A 14,768-nucleotide genomic window follows, 5' to 3' on the forward strand; every position below is an offset into this window, starting at 1 on the left:
CTCTGCCCACCCCAAGACTCAAGCCAGAAACCATGACTCCTCCTCTCCCAGCTCCCACACACCAACAGTCCCAAAGGCCTGAACAATCCAGCTCCTAAGTATCTCTGGATGTCTTCCCAAGTGGATGCTTTCCTGTAAATCTGCCCCTTCCCTGCCCTGGCCCCCACTGACTTGGTTATTGCCTTCTGACAGCCTGGGCAGTTCCCTGAGGTCCTCCTCTACAGGAAGCATGGAAGGGGGAGAAGGAAAGAGACTCGGACACTGTACTGCTACACTTATGGCCCCTGGCACACATGCCAGGGCCCACCTATGAATCCCACCATCCAGAGTCAGAAGCCAAGAGAAACCTGGCTCATTAAGATGTGTCAGTGCCTCATTAATCCTGACAGCAGGTCTATTCTTTACTTATCAGGTCAAGGAATAGCTCCAGGGAGGACTAATGTCACGAGAAATGACCTTTCAGACCACCCGCTCATTACCCATGAGCTCAGGCTCACCGTGGACTCTGACTGAAACACAGTCTTTCACCCACTCTGCACCATTTAGTCTTTCATCATTAGCATCTCCAGTTTACCAACTGAGAGGTCAACTTACTTGCCCAAGGTCACATAGTCAGTGAGTGACACATCTGGGACTAGAATTCAGGCCTATCAAGAGTCCAAAACACCTGGCACAAAACAGTTCACAGGGGACTGTTGGGAGCCTTGTCAAGAGCAGGGCCAGTGGAATGGTGGAGCTGGAGTCAGACCAAAGAGGTAGGGCAGTGAGTGGAGGTGAGGAAGTGGAGAGAGGACAGCACAAGCAAACCATGTAAGGAAAACCGGCTGTGACTGGAAAGAAAGATGGTAGCTGGAGGGCATGAGAGTTGGAGGGAGGCTTGTAAATTCTTCCTATTTTTCCGGATACAAAATACATGGTAGGCCTTCACCAAGGGCAGCCATTATTAGTATCACCAGTCCTTAACCCCATGAGATAGATATATTATTACCCTCATTTTAGAGATGGGGAAACGGAGGCTCAGAGGTCTAAAGAACCAGTGAGGTAGAGTGTTTTGGGGTGGAGCCAGGGTCTGACTAGCATTCTAAATCCTAAACTCATCTTGAATATCATGTGGTCTCCCTCAAGGAGGGAGACTCAAGATATACTAACTCTGCTATTGGAGATGTGGGACAGCTGGCTCAGAGGAGCCAGGGCTGGATGGGTGCTAGGCCAGAAGGCCAGGAGGATGACTCGAAGGTTCTGGAACCCCTCAGTTGCTCTTCAAGGAGGCTCAGGATTCTCCCAGTATACAAAGGTCTGCCAGTCACTGCTTGCTGCTCCTCTCGGATAGGACATCCTCTTTGATTCTCCCCAGGGGGCAGTTCTGATCCTCCATCCCACACCTGAAGACCTCCTGACAGCAGTTCCAAGCCCTCCACCTGGACTGCCACCACTTCAGTCCAGACACCATCTTGCCTGGACAGGAAGCCCCACTGTCAGAACAAGCTGGTGTCCCTGCCTCAGTTCTCATACTCACCCCACTTCCTCTATTCTCTATTCAGCAGCCAAAGGACAGCTTCCTCCTGATCAAATCTCTTCAAATGACTCCCACTCTCTCAAAAAAAAGTAAACTATTACTGAAGACAAAGCCCTGCCAGGTATGACCTAGCCACTCTCCCCAGGCCTGGCTTTGGAGTCCTCAAATAACTAATGCTCCCCTCAGCCTCAGGGCCTTTGCATAAGCTGCTTCTGCTGCTAGAACCTCTTAAACTGCCCCTTTTACTGACTCCTAGATTTTTTTATTTTATTTTATTATTTTTTTTGCAGTACTGGGGTTTGAACTCAGGGCCTTGAGCCATTCCACCAGGCCTTTTTTCCAGATAGGGTCTCACAGAACCACAGTCCTCCTGATCTCTGCCTCCTGAGTACCTAGGATTACAGATGTAAGCCACCAGCGCCTGACACTTGCCTACTTCTACAACTTGAGTCCAGCCCTAGTCCCTACTCACCTTTCCATTCTCAACTCAGAAAACCTTTCTAGGCCATTTATCCCTCCCACCCCCCTTCCCATTAGCTTAGTTTCTGGCTTTAGGCTTACTCTGCCTGCCACAGCACTGCTCACAGTTTATGCTCATGTGTGAGGTTGTAACTTTTGCTCATGTGCATATGTGAGGCTATTACTTTTTTCACATTTTTGGTGAGTATTTAATAGCTGCTTCCTGAATATAATAACATAACCCTGGGCAGTTCAGATCCCATGCCTGTCCAGTCTCTGACCCAGTTCCTGGGCACAGGAGTACAGAATGGAGGAAGGAATGAACAGAGGAAAGAATGTGTGAGGCAGGTGGGGACTGGGCCCCTCACATACATCTTCCCTCTCTGCAAGGGAGAGAAATCCTGGGAATTAAGTTTCCTACCCACAAGCTCCTGCCTGAACAAGTCTGTAGAGAAACCAGAGGCTGCAACCTGCAAAACCGGAATGACTGGGAGTACTCCAGGGGCGGGCTGGGGCAGGCCTCCTCTCCAAACAAAGACCAGAGAAGCTGGAGAGGAGAACCAGGTAGGGTCAAGAGAAGCCAAGACAGTCCTGGGAGCTGCATGGAGGCTGGACTGGACCCAAGTCCTGGGGACATTAGGGAGGCAGAACTGCTACTCCCCTCCCTTGGAGACTGGAGAGAAGCCAGCACCATGCCCCACCTACCACCCAGGGCCAGACTGGCAGTGCTGCCCCGCCCCACGCAGCCTTGAGGCTGGTGGGCAGGCCCCTCCCCTCAGCCAGGCCTTGCCCAGCAACCTGCCTCCCCACCCCCAGGGCCCTTACAGGGCACCAGAGCCAAACCTCAGCCCCTTTCAGTCCATGGCCCCATCAAGCTCTTGACCTTAGTTGGGGAGCACAGTCAGAACACATGGCTTCTCGACTATAAACATTGTTCCCACTCCCCTTCCCAAACTTGCTCCTTGCTAACCTCTCCAATCTCACCTTTCTTCTCTTTCAACAAATATCTTTTGAATACCTATTACCCGCCATGCATTCTGCTAAGAACACAGCATGGACCCTGGTGGATTTAACCACCCACTACTCAGTCTCCTCCTAGCCTTTGGGTGTGTCCTGTTCCACCGCCTAAGGCTATAAAAGCCTGTTCTCTGTCCCAGAGTTGGATTTTCCCATCCCAGCACAAATCACTTCCCCAAGCAGGTGGCAAAACCCTGTGACTGGTCTGCCCTGTGCCTGATTCACAGGTTGGTGTTCAGTGCAGGTCTGAACAAAACTTTTGAGACTGGGTCAACAAGGTGCCATCAGACCACGTCAGGGGGAACTTTTGGTGTCAGCTGTTGCCCAGCCTGACACCCCACCAGGGTGGATCCCCTCCCCCACCACATAAGGCAGCAGCTCCCAGTGGTATGCCCTGGGGCATTTTCAAGAGCAAGCAGCTGACCCTGCAGGGTGGAAGTGACCTGATGGGAGGAAGTGACCTAAACCTAGACTTGGGGAAGCACAGGTTCCAGGGAGAGCCAAACTGGACCACCACAAAGGCTTCACCACAGGGAGATCAACTGCTATTTTGTGCTTTCCCCCAAGGAGCACATACACCACATGGAGCACATACACCATACACAAACAGTACATGGAAATACAGGGCACAAGGATAGCAGGGGTAGCTTCTGGAGAGGCAATTTCCCAGGCCGTGAACTGCCTAATGAGCTGGGGACTCATTAATGAGTTTTAGTGATTATTCCTGGTACCCCCTGAAGAGAACCCATCCAAAGACAACCCTGGTTCCAGAAGACACTCCTCGAGCCCCAGATCATGGTCTTGGATAGGAGCAAGGTGCCTTGGCCATATGACCTCAGTTAACCTTTTCTAGTAGGAGTGATTGATTACCCCTGTAGTGCAACAGGAAAACAGGTCCGGAGAGAGAAAGCATTCATGCCAGGGAAGTTCCAGAGGGCAGAGTCTAGACAGGCCACCCATAAGCGCAAGGGGGAGGGCACTGCAGAACCTGTATGTAGCACCCTACTATGTTCCAGCTTCACAGGCTATGGAGGAGGAGAAATGGCAAAACAGACACACCTTCAGCCCCGCAGGCCCTTGCCCACCTCAAACCCTTCAGACCATCAGGCACCCTGCTTTGAGCTGCTATGATCACTGTGCCATTATCAGAGCCCCACTCACACCTGGTCCTGCCCTGCCTCTGTCCCATGCTGTCTGTAGGTCTTGCTCTGGCTCTCCCATGAGCTCAGAAGCCCAGGGGCATTCCTGTTTCTTCTTCTCAACCTCATCACCTCATTGTGCAATACCCACTGTTAGCAAATGCTAACATTCATCCTTCTGGTCCCTCTTTTTCAGGAAACCTTCCAATGTGCCTTCCAAGATGCTCACTGAACCAACCTGCACCCACTACTGCTCAAAGGCCTGTGCCCCAACCTAGTGGGTTCTGTCCAATGACAGACCTATGTGGATTCTTCCCATCCTGGCACCTGACACACACAAGATCAGCAGAAACCTCTGCCCCCAAAAGTCAGGACCACCTCTGGCCCCAGAGGTCTCCCTTTCCAAGAAGCCACAAAGTCCCAGGCTGGGGAGAGAGGCCAAGAAGGGATCCATTCCCATGTGTGTGGGTGCATGCATGCCCAGGTTTCCACTGGAGCTGACTAGGCAATGATGCTGGGCCTCCAGGCTAACTCTTGGCAGCTGCTTCTCCACCCCACTTTCCTCTGCTCCCCTCTGAGGCCAGGGACCCCATTCATTTGTCTTGTTAAGAGGCCTATAGAAACACATTTGTCTGCTCCATGCTTCACTGCTCTGGTCATCAATTCTCTGGGGTGCCTGCTCTGCCTTCTACAGCAGCCCGGTCAGTTTCTGGCTGCTTGCCCCTAGTGAGAAGTCTCCCAATCTCAGCCCAAGTCTAGCCATGGTGGGGACAAGACCCAAAAGTAAATGGTGCTTAAGGCAAGTAGGCATGACAGACCATTTCTGGGGCCTGGCCACCACGGGCTCCCAGCCAAGACTCCTGCCCATAACTCTCAGTCTGGGAGAGAGCCATTATATCACTAGAACCCCCACCTTGGCAGATGCAGGAGCTCAGCTTCTTTACCAGGTTCCTACCTTAATGACCCTGGTCTCCAAGGAAGCACACAGTGTTGTGGGGAGCATCTCCAGGCCAAGACCGTCCAAGGAAAACAAGACCAAGACATGAAGCTCCTTTCTCATGTTTGTACATAGTGCACAATGGTCTCAGTGATTACACAGATCAGTCATTGAAATAAAACAAGCTTTTATCTTAAAAAAAAAAAAGAAAAAAGAAAAGATCCTAGTCTGGGATCTGGTTACTAGAACCAGAGGGAGATTCCTGGAAATCTGCTCTAAAAACTGGCCCATTTTGGCCCCCCAAGTCTGCCTGGGGCCCAGGACTACTCCACCACTTCACTTATCCACCCACCATACTACAGGCCCTGAGCCAGGCAATAGCCGAACTCCCCCAACTCACAGTCTGGTATGGATGGACAGACTTGAGGCAGAAAGCCACAACTGTAGAACATGACCCAGGTTCCTGAAGGTGATGACAGGTGAATAAGAACTGGGCAGGTGAAGGGCAGGAAAAAAATATTTTAAGCAGAGGAAACAGAAGTAATGAAGGCCTTGACACAGACAGCATGTGAGCAACTGAGATGTGAACATGGCAGGGTGTGGGTGGAGGGGATAGTGAAGCGTGAGGTTGGCAGAGGCTCAATAATGGAGAAGGGTTAAGACCCTAGCCCTGACCCTGAAGGCAATGTGGGAAGGGAACGAAGGAATTTAAATGAGAAGTGACTCCATGCAGTTTTCTTCCTTTTGCAACATGACTCTCACTGTGGAATGGAGAATGGATTTAGGAGGGAAGAGACTGGAGGCAGGGAAACTGTCAGGAGAGTGTTGCATGCTAAAGCCCAAGTAAGAGCTGAGGGTGGCTTGGATGAAGGCGTTAAGAGAGAGAAGTGGATGCATTCCAAAGTTACTCAGAAGGTAGAAACAACAGAATTTGATGATGGATTAAATGTGGGATATGAGAGAGGAGGAAGCTGGGAGGAGGCCCAGGCTCTGACTTGGTGACCGGGTGGGTGGTAATGCCATTCACAAGAAGAGAAAAGGGATGTAGGCATAGGAATGAGGGATGCAGATTGGGGCATGCTGGGCCTGAGGCAGGAGGAGAAAAGCAACTCTTCTCCCAGGACACAGTTCCTTAAAGCCCTTAAAAAACAGTGGCTCACCCTCTCCCTGCCTTCTCTAGGCCTGAAGATGTCTAGGGTCAGGATGGGAGAGCAACAACAGTCCTTCAACATCTAAGGGCTACTGGCAAGCCTTCACTTCTCTGCCAACAGCAGTCATATCCAATGAGGTCTTCTTGCATGACCCTGTGGGTTTAAGCCCTCAACCAGGCCTAGAGATTACCCACACCCCTGGCACCCCCACCTGACTTCTTCCCATATAGCCGCCCCTCCAGCCCTGTTCCTCCTTGTCCAGCCCTCTCCTGGCTAGAAACTCAAAGCTCCTACTACCTCTCATCCTCACCTCTCTGGAGGAATGCCTGCCTTTTCCCCTTTCCCTTCTATCCCCACCCAGGGCCCAGTATCTGAGGACAAAAGGTGGGGTACTCAGGGCTATTCCCCCTCCAGGATTGGTTTCTGAATAGTTAACAAGCCATTAGGAAGAAGAGTCCTGGTGGGGCAAGGCTCTTGCTCAGACACTTGGAAGGTGTGTGTGTGGGGGAGGGGGGGGTGTCCTATGGCCTGTTGACCACAAGGCTGACCCCTAGATTGGCCCTGTCTTTGAGCTCAGGACAGGCTGGGAAAGGCCCCTTCCCCCAGGGACCTCAGCTCTGATCTCGCCCCTCCCCACCCCCAGCCTGCAGATTGGCTGAGCTTGCCCTATGCTCCACCTCCCACTAGTAACCAAGCAGTGGTAACCATGGTGACAGGGCGGGCTGTGGCCAGTCTTATAGTGCCAGGCAGGGGGAAGGGCAGCAGCAGGAAACAGACCAAAGTTCAGAGTTGGACCTGGGTAGAGGACAGACAGTCTCTGTCTGTCTATCTCTCTCTCTCTCTCTCTCACACACACACACACACACACACACACACACACACACACACACACACACACACACACGGGTAGTGGAACTCAGCTTCTGCTGATCAAGCAGCACAATTTTTTCCCAGTTTCCAAGGCTGGGGAAGGGAGTACTCAGTATCCCCACACTTGGATCCTCAGGGTCTAGCCCAAGGGAAGAGCTATGGGTGGCTACATTTCTGAGCCCTCCCTGGACCTGTGGACATAGCTGGCACACCATTCACACATCTATACACATTCCCAGGGTCTTTAACACAGATCTGCAATGTGGACACAGCACACGCCTGGGCATGTCACATAAAAAACTACATGAATCCAGGACATGTCTTCCCAGCCCCATAAAACAGGATAACACTTAGACATGCCCCACCCTGTGGAGCCTGAGGGATACACAGGCACTCCAATGGATACTCATAGGAAGCAGTGGGGCCAGGTACTCCTTAGAGGGGAGCTTTCCAAGTGGGACTCTCTCTAGGACAGAAGATCTAGAGGGATAGCTGGCCATCCCATTCCTCCAGTAGCTGGTTCTGTCCCATCCCAGAGACTTGCTAGGAAGACTGTCATCTTTCAATCTGGGAGATCTGCACCTTAAAGAATCAGACTTACTGTCACCGTGGGCACCCGCCACCAAACCAAGCATCACGAGTGCAGGCACAAGGGGCACCATCATTCTCCCTGGGGCTGGCTCGGAGGCCATCCAGGGCTCTAGCTCCACGGCCAGTCACAGCCCAGGACAATCCACCTGTAATGGAGACAAGGGCAGAGCCAGTTAGCTGGTACCCATCCATGTCACCTTTTGGCCCCCAAATCATCTTCTCTGTCCATCCACAGCCTAGTTGTGGATTCCAAAGCAGGCCTGCCTTGGAATGGGCAACTGCCACCCAGGTTCCTCAATCAATCTCCAGTGCCACAAAGGTAACCGGCCCAAGTAGGGAAAGAGTGCAGAAGGCCTCCAGGACATTCTCTAAATCCTGGTAGGAAGAACAGAGCTACTGAGACTAGAGGATGTACAGGGATGGTCTATCCCAGATCTTGAGCTTCCAACTCACTCTATTAAGGGAACAGGGACAGAAAAATGGAATCAGAGAGACACACGGGCAGCACACAGAGACCGAACAGACAAGACAGAGACAGAACACAGTTAGGAGCTAGGCAGACCCACACAGGCCAGGAACTTCCGAGTGTGTGGAGCATCCTGTTGCCCCTCCTTTCCCCAGCAGAGAGGGAAGCAGGAGGCCAGACCCCCATGCTATAAGCACAGGTTCCAGAACACAGATAGCAGCAGACAGCTGCAGATATTAGAGGCTTGCAGCCAAAGCCACAACAGTCCTGGCTTACCAGCACTGCTCTTGACAAGTTACAGCTGCCCCGCTTGGCCACCTTTATCCTACCAATTCCCATGGCACCTTCCTCCTCCAAAGAGAAACCATCAGGGAGGCTTCAATGGCCAGGAATGGGGGGTACTAAACCCTAATATTCAACTTATATACCTCCTCTTTCCTTGCCCTGGAAGCCCAAAGCAAATTAGGGTGAGGGACTGTGTTTGGGACTGGCTGAAGGCCTGCAGGTTTTTGCTCACTGGGCTCCTGCCTGGGTGTCCTCCCCACTCTCCAGATACCTGTGTGATGTCTTCCCTGTGACCACACCACACACCACAGACACTGACACTATCACTCCTCAGCCCTGGGGGAAAGCTCCTGAGGGTCTTTCTCCCACATCCCTTGCCTAGGGATGTCAGGCTATGTGCAGCAGTACCTACCAGTTCTGCTCACACCTTGCCCTGGACAGGAAGTGGGATGGAGGAGGGGAGGCTGGCACATAGTCAGGCATTCATTAATGCTCTGAAAACTGAACCAGGCATAAAGGGGGAGTGAGTGACAGTGGACATGCCTTAGTGCCCCACAGTGTACCCATAGACTCTTATGGGGTAGTCATAGCCCCAGGTGCCTACTGACCAACAATGCTAAGAGAATTTGCAAGGTGACAGGGCAGGTGAGCATAAGAGACATAGCTCAAAGCTAGTTCTGGTCCTTCCTAGAACTTGAGCTCTTATCTCAACTGAGACAGTCAAAGATCATAAGGTCAAAGAGCAGTAGGGGACTCCAGAGACATCCTGTGTATCTGGGTTGGGTGCTCAAATGCAAAGGTGTTGGACAAAGCATGACTGTGAAGTGAAGCAGGGGCTAAATACAAAGAGAAAAGGAGATGGCCCCTCTTCCAGGTAGGATCTCATCAAAACTCTGAGACAGGAGCTGAACCAGAAAAGCAATGAAGGTGAAAGGACATGGCAGGTGTCTGGTCCCACTTAAACCCAACTAGGGGTTCTGCTGAGTGACCACAGAGCTCAGGTGGCTGAGTACACAATGACATTCTGCACGGCCATGTCAGGATGGAGGCTATGAATCACTAAGGCCCTGACTGGATTTGGTGATCAAGGTTCTGTGGTACTGAAGTACAGCCGACAGTACAATCTGACTTCCCAGCAATATCAGGTAGTGAACTGTCTGGCCAAGTTATCGTGGTGCATGGTTCCTTGATATGACCATGCTCCTCCACCTTTGGTACAGATCCAATGGGTACAACTCAATAGTTTATTGTAGCAAAGGACAGGCATAGAGCGGCCGAGGACAGATATCAGGGGGTATGACAATGCAAGTCAGAGAGGTTAACTCCCAGGATCAAGCATTCGATGCACATAACCTGTAAGTGCAGACACCACAGAGACACAGCTTCCCCAGCTCACTGTCGTATAACTCCCTCTCACAGACCCTGTCAAGGGTTAGCCCCTGGTACCAGTATTAAGGGGTGTGAGACTACCCAGTACAGCCATTATGGAGTATCATTTCCAGAACACACATCCATGTGGTCCAATCGTGGGTGACATTCTGGTCACAGGTGTTAAGAGAACCTGGGCCGCTGGTAGCCCCACCCCCAACATAACCTGCAAGGCCAAGTGACCCTCACTTGGGGACTCCAGAGACATCCTGTGTATCTGGGTTGGGCACTCAGAACATTGTGTTTAGACCCATGGTGTAAGACAGAAAAAGTTGAAAACAAACACATTTTCTCCCTAGAGCATTTCTCCCATTGGTCCAGGGATATAGGGACACAGACACCCAAAGATATGGGGAAGCCACAGGGGACACACACGAACATGGACACATTCTCAGGGAATACTCTGGTAACCACACAGCTGTCTGAGCCAGGGCCTCTCCCTCTCAGCAGCTCCTGGTGTGAGCCAGCAGCACCCCCCCACTAGACTCTGGGCACAGAGCCTGCCCAGTATCAGGAAGTTCAGGCTGCTCCCAGCTCTACAGCCTCCCAGTCAAAGGAAGCAGAGCAGCCCTGCGTCCTCAGGCTTGGCCTCAGGGCTATACCTGGGTCCTGTCCCAACCCCCAATCTCAGGGTCACCTGCCTGGAGAAGGTGGATAGGAGCAGGGAGACAGGATTGTTGGTAGCCTTGCTGCTGGGCCACTGAGAACCCTGTGCAACCACCCAGGGCAGTAGTGATCACAGTAGGATACCCACTTTACTAGCACAGATGGGTGAGTACGGGCTTTTGACAACTCAGATGAAAACAAGGCCTGATCACTTGGCATTCAAACTCATCTCTGAATTGAACTGTGGACCATCAGTTCTACCAAACTGATAAAGCTGGACAGGAAAACAATTACATAGTGCATGATATTATAGAATATAATTGGGTGCAATTTTTCTACATTCAGAATGGCTTTAATACATCTTTTTTCTTTGCTACATCAACGTAAAGCTGCCAACTGCACTTTCTTAGGAAGAACTGTCCTTTATTCTCAAATTTTGTCCTTGCTACTAAAATGTCCTTTCTTATATGAAATGATGGGGATAGCAGATAGCAGTTGTTTTTTATAATGTCCTTACTTGGCAAAATAAAAAACTGCCAAACCCATGTCTGGTTCCAAGTACTTGTGGAAACTGAACTGGTTTGTGAAACCAAGAGCCGGGAATCATCGCTCTGAGGGAAAAGGAAAAAGCAAGCACTGTAACAAGCCACAGGACTCATATATGAACATCAGGGAAAACGCATGTTACATAGAAGCTTTGTGGCCCACCCTAACCTCCCCCGCCAGGTCCAAAGGGGGCCTGAGGGACCATGTGATGCCAGGATGGAGGAGTTTCCGGCTAGAAAACAGCTGGGATCATTCCCGAGGTCCCCTCATGAATATGCAAACACAGATTGATTTGTTTCCCTTGGGCATGAGTTATTATTCACAAATATTAATTAGGCTCCAAATACCACCTGTTTCTACAGCCTTTCCCACCCCTCTCCAGGCCAGGACCTTGGCTCTCAGGAGGCTGTGGCCTAGAAATGGACATAAGCAGAAGAGAGGGTATCCAGGACCCCACAGAGCAGCAGGCCCGTAAAGAAGGCCAATGCTTAGGCGACAAGGCGCACACATTGGGCAGGGAGAGCTGGGAGCTGTTCATCTTCTAACCAGTGGTGGCAGCTAACCGAGCCCTTTTGTCATGTCCTGGACAGTTCACCGCATGGCACTGCAGCAGCGGCCACGAAGGCGGAAACAGGCCTTGTTACACTTGGGAAGGGAAAACCAACATGTTTCTAACTCTCGCCAAATCAACCGCTGGATTATGACAGAAATAAATCACAGCCCCAGCCACGACCCCTGCCCTAGGGAAGGAGGTGGCCAGCAGGAGGGGGGCAAGACGGCTTTCACTCCTATCAGATAGCCAGAATCTGTGAGCACAGCCAGGAACAACCTTCCCTCCCACACCAGTATTGGGGATCTCCCAGCTGTACTGAGCCCCCTACCCTCCAGCAGTACTCAGCTTCTGACTCTCTTGGGGAGAGGGGGAAGAGATCAGGAGTCTCTAGGAAGTAGGGGCAAAAGGGCCCAGTAGGAGAGGCTGCTGGAGTGGTTCAAGTGGCAGAGGGCCTGTCTAGCAAGTGTGAGGCCCTGAGTTCAAACACTAGTACCGCAAAAAAAAAAAAAAAAAAAGCGCCCAATAGGGGCCTAGCTGTGAAACGTAAGAGATCAAAATGTCAAAGTGGACCTTCCTAAAGCGACCTAAGCCTTCAGTTCCTTCCTCTGGGGAAGACGAGCCCTCTTGGATTAATGCTCACCAACTTTGCTGCCTCCAAGTCTCTGCCCTTGCTACTGTCTCTACTGGAAAAGATGCCCTTCTCCTGCCCGAGTCACTCACTCTACCTTCAGAAATAGGCTCAAGTGATCCATCAATGTAAATCTTCCCATATGACCCTCCCCAATTTTCCAGCTTTGTACAGCATAGCAAAGGCACAGAGGTGATGTAAACCAAGCCAGGGTGACTCTATTCCCCATGGAACACTAGATAATGTATGAAGACATTTTTGATTGTCAAGATGTTAAGTGAAAGTGGATGTTACTGCCATCTAAAAGGAAGAAACCTGGGATGATATTAGACCTCCTACAGTAACAGGTCAGCCGCCACAGCAAAGGATCAGCTGGTCCAAAATGTCAACAGCACTGAGACTGAGAAATCCTGGTATAAACTACAAGCTCCTTTGCCAGTTAGCTACCTTGGCTTCTCTTAGTAGCACCTTGGGCCTTGGATCCAAGGCAGCCCCAACCTGGTTTAACTTTCATATTAGCTGGTTCCTGGTCTTCAGGTCTTCAGAGCATCTTCCCCAACCCCCAAATCAGCCCAGCCTTCAGAAGTTGGGCCCTGCCATGGGCCAGTGGTTCATGCCTATAATCCTAGCTACTTGGGAGGTAGAGATTAGAATGATTACAGTTTGAAGCCAGTCTATTTAGAAAATACCCAACACAAAAAAGGAGTGGCAGAGTGGCTCAAATGGTAGAGCCTAGCAGGCATGAAGCCCTGAGTTCAAGCCTCAGTACTTCCAAAAAACAGAAAGTTGGGCCCCGCAACACACCCCATCTCCACCCATCCAGACAGGCCATCTCCAAATGGTCTCCCCAGAGTACACAGGGCTCCCTTTCGGGTACATCTTCTGGTGAGACTGGGCTTTCAGTCAGGTCAGACCATCATCTGAAGATGGACAGGTAAAGGTCACATGGTATCCCTACACCCATTTTCCCTATCAGACCTTTCTACCCGGTGACATGGCCCTTTCTGCTATCCCTCTAAATAACACCAATGTTCATCTCACCAAGCACACATACCCACCACATGCTCATTTACTTCCCCATCTAGGTCATCTTTTCCATGGCCTTCTTCATTCAGTCATCTACCCAGAACTATTCAGTGAGGGCCAAGAGGCATATGTTCTGCCTTCATGGTGGTTACAGAGGGTGTACGGGCCCACAAAGCTCTTGACTCAGGACTTCCCAATCCCCGCTTTCTTTCAGGGCCCCCAGTCTCACAGATAGCACCACTATGTACTTAGCCACCCAAGCCAACAAGTCCTCCTCAAATGTTCCCTTTTCTCACTCTATGCATCCAACTTGTAAGTTTGAATCTGCCCTGCCTCCATCTCAACCACCTCCGGCCTCTTTAGTGGGCTTCTTGGCTCTGGTCACTCCCTTCCAACTCATCCTGCACAAAAACAATGGCGACTTTAGCTCACAAAAATGCAAATGTGATCATACCCATCATGTGCACTTTGCTACTTGATCCCACAAGTACGCACTAAGACAATGTTCCGTGACTGAATGGGTGAATGGAGGGATATGCAAATGGATAGATAAATGCATGGATGTTGCTTCTCTGCTTAAGAGCCTTCAACACCTCCTTATTATCCTCAGAAAAAAAGTCTACAATCTTGAGCCTGATAGCCAAGCTCATCATGCTGACTCCAAACTAACTGTCCAATCTCATTCCCTACAGTTCCAGCCCACCTTTCTGTGTTTCTCATGGAAAGTGGTGGACCTCAAAGGGACAAGGAAGGATGTGCCCTAAATCTTGTACTGGGTACCCTGCTCCTTCTACCACAACCTCCAGTTCAAGGGCAGTCTTTTCTACAGAAATATGGTGAATGGAGAAGAGACAGATTCTGGTGTAAGTCTGAGGATGTCACCCAGAAACCTATTTCACGCCTAGAGCAGCTGACAAGTTGTATAAAATTCCCCACCAACCTCCATCATTCACTCCAGTCAGAAACTCTTTTGACACCTTCCCTCCTGATGCCCCACATTCACTCCTTCACCATGATCTGTCCGTTCTACCTCCCTAAATAGCACTCAAATTCCTTTTCTCCCTCTTATTATCACTTTCCTGGTCCAAGCCTCCACCATCTCTCAGCCATGTGCACACTGGGTCATGCCACGCCCTTGCTAACAACCCTTCCATGGCCCTCCATGGCATCAAAAGCCAAGCTGCTCAACCTGGCTCACAAGACATTTCTGCATCCTTCTTAGGGACACTTTGAGGTACACTCACCAGGTCTTTGCTTGCTCACGCCAGTCACTCTTGCTGGCCAACCAGCATTGAAGGCAGGGCACAGGGGCCTCCGCTCCTTCCTGGACAGAGAGGAAAAGATGAAAACACATCAAGAATTTCAGAATATGAATTGACAAAGACATTCAAAATTTGCTATTTATGCAGGAAAAAAAAGGTTACAGAACTGTTGGTGTAGAATGATCCCCATTTAGTAAAAATGCCCACCCTTTCACTTCATTCTCTCATTCGATATTCTGAGAAACTACTATGTGTAAGGCATTCTTCCTTATGGGTATGAGCAACACA

General features: G+C 50.7%; 1 protein-coding gene across 18 annotated transcripts in view; it reads right to left on the reverse strand.

Annotated features, from left to right (window-relative positions):
- The window catches only part of Ptprf (protein tyrosine phosphatase receptor type F), an 84,959-nt gene that overhangs the window by 63,430 nt on the left and 6,761 nt on the right, over positions 1 to 14,768 (reverse strand). For 17 of the 18 annotated variants that reach the window (XM_020156377.2, XM_020156375.2, XM_074080364.1 and 14 more), the window contains exons 2-3: positions 14,463 to 14,542; positions 7,691 to 7,826 (exon numbers count right to left, since the gene is read on the reverse strand). In XM_020156377.2, coding sequence (XP_020011966.1) covers positions 7,691 to 7,781 — 91 coding nt within the window. In that variant the 5' untranslated portion in view covers positions 7,782 to 7,826; positions 14,463 to 14,542. Of the gene's footprint in view, positions 1 to 7,690; positions 7,827 to 14,462; positions 14,543 to 14,768 lie in introns of those variants that run through there. The other variant, XM_074080360.1, reaches the window with a different exon arrangement.

This window comes from Castor canadensis, chromosome 7, assembly GCF_047511655.1.
Source record: "Castor canadensis chromosome 7, mCasCan1.hap1v2, whole genome shotgun sequence".
NCBI classification, from domain to species: domain Eukaryota; kingdom Metazoa; phylum Chordata; class Mammalia; order Rodentia; family Castoridae; genus Castor; species Castor canadensis.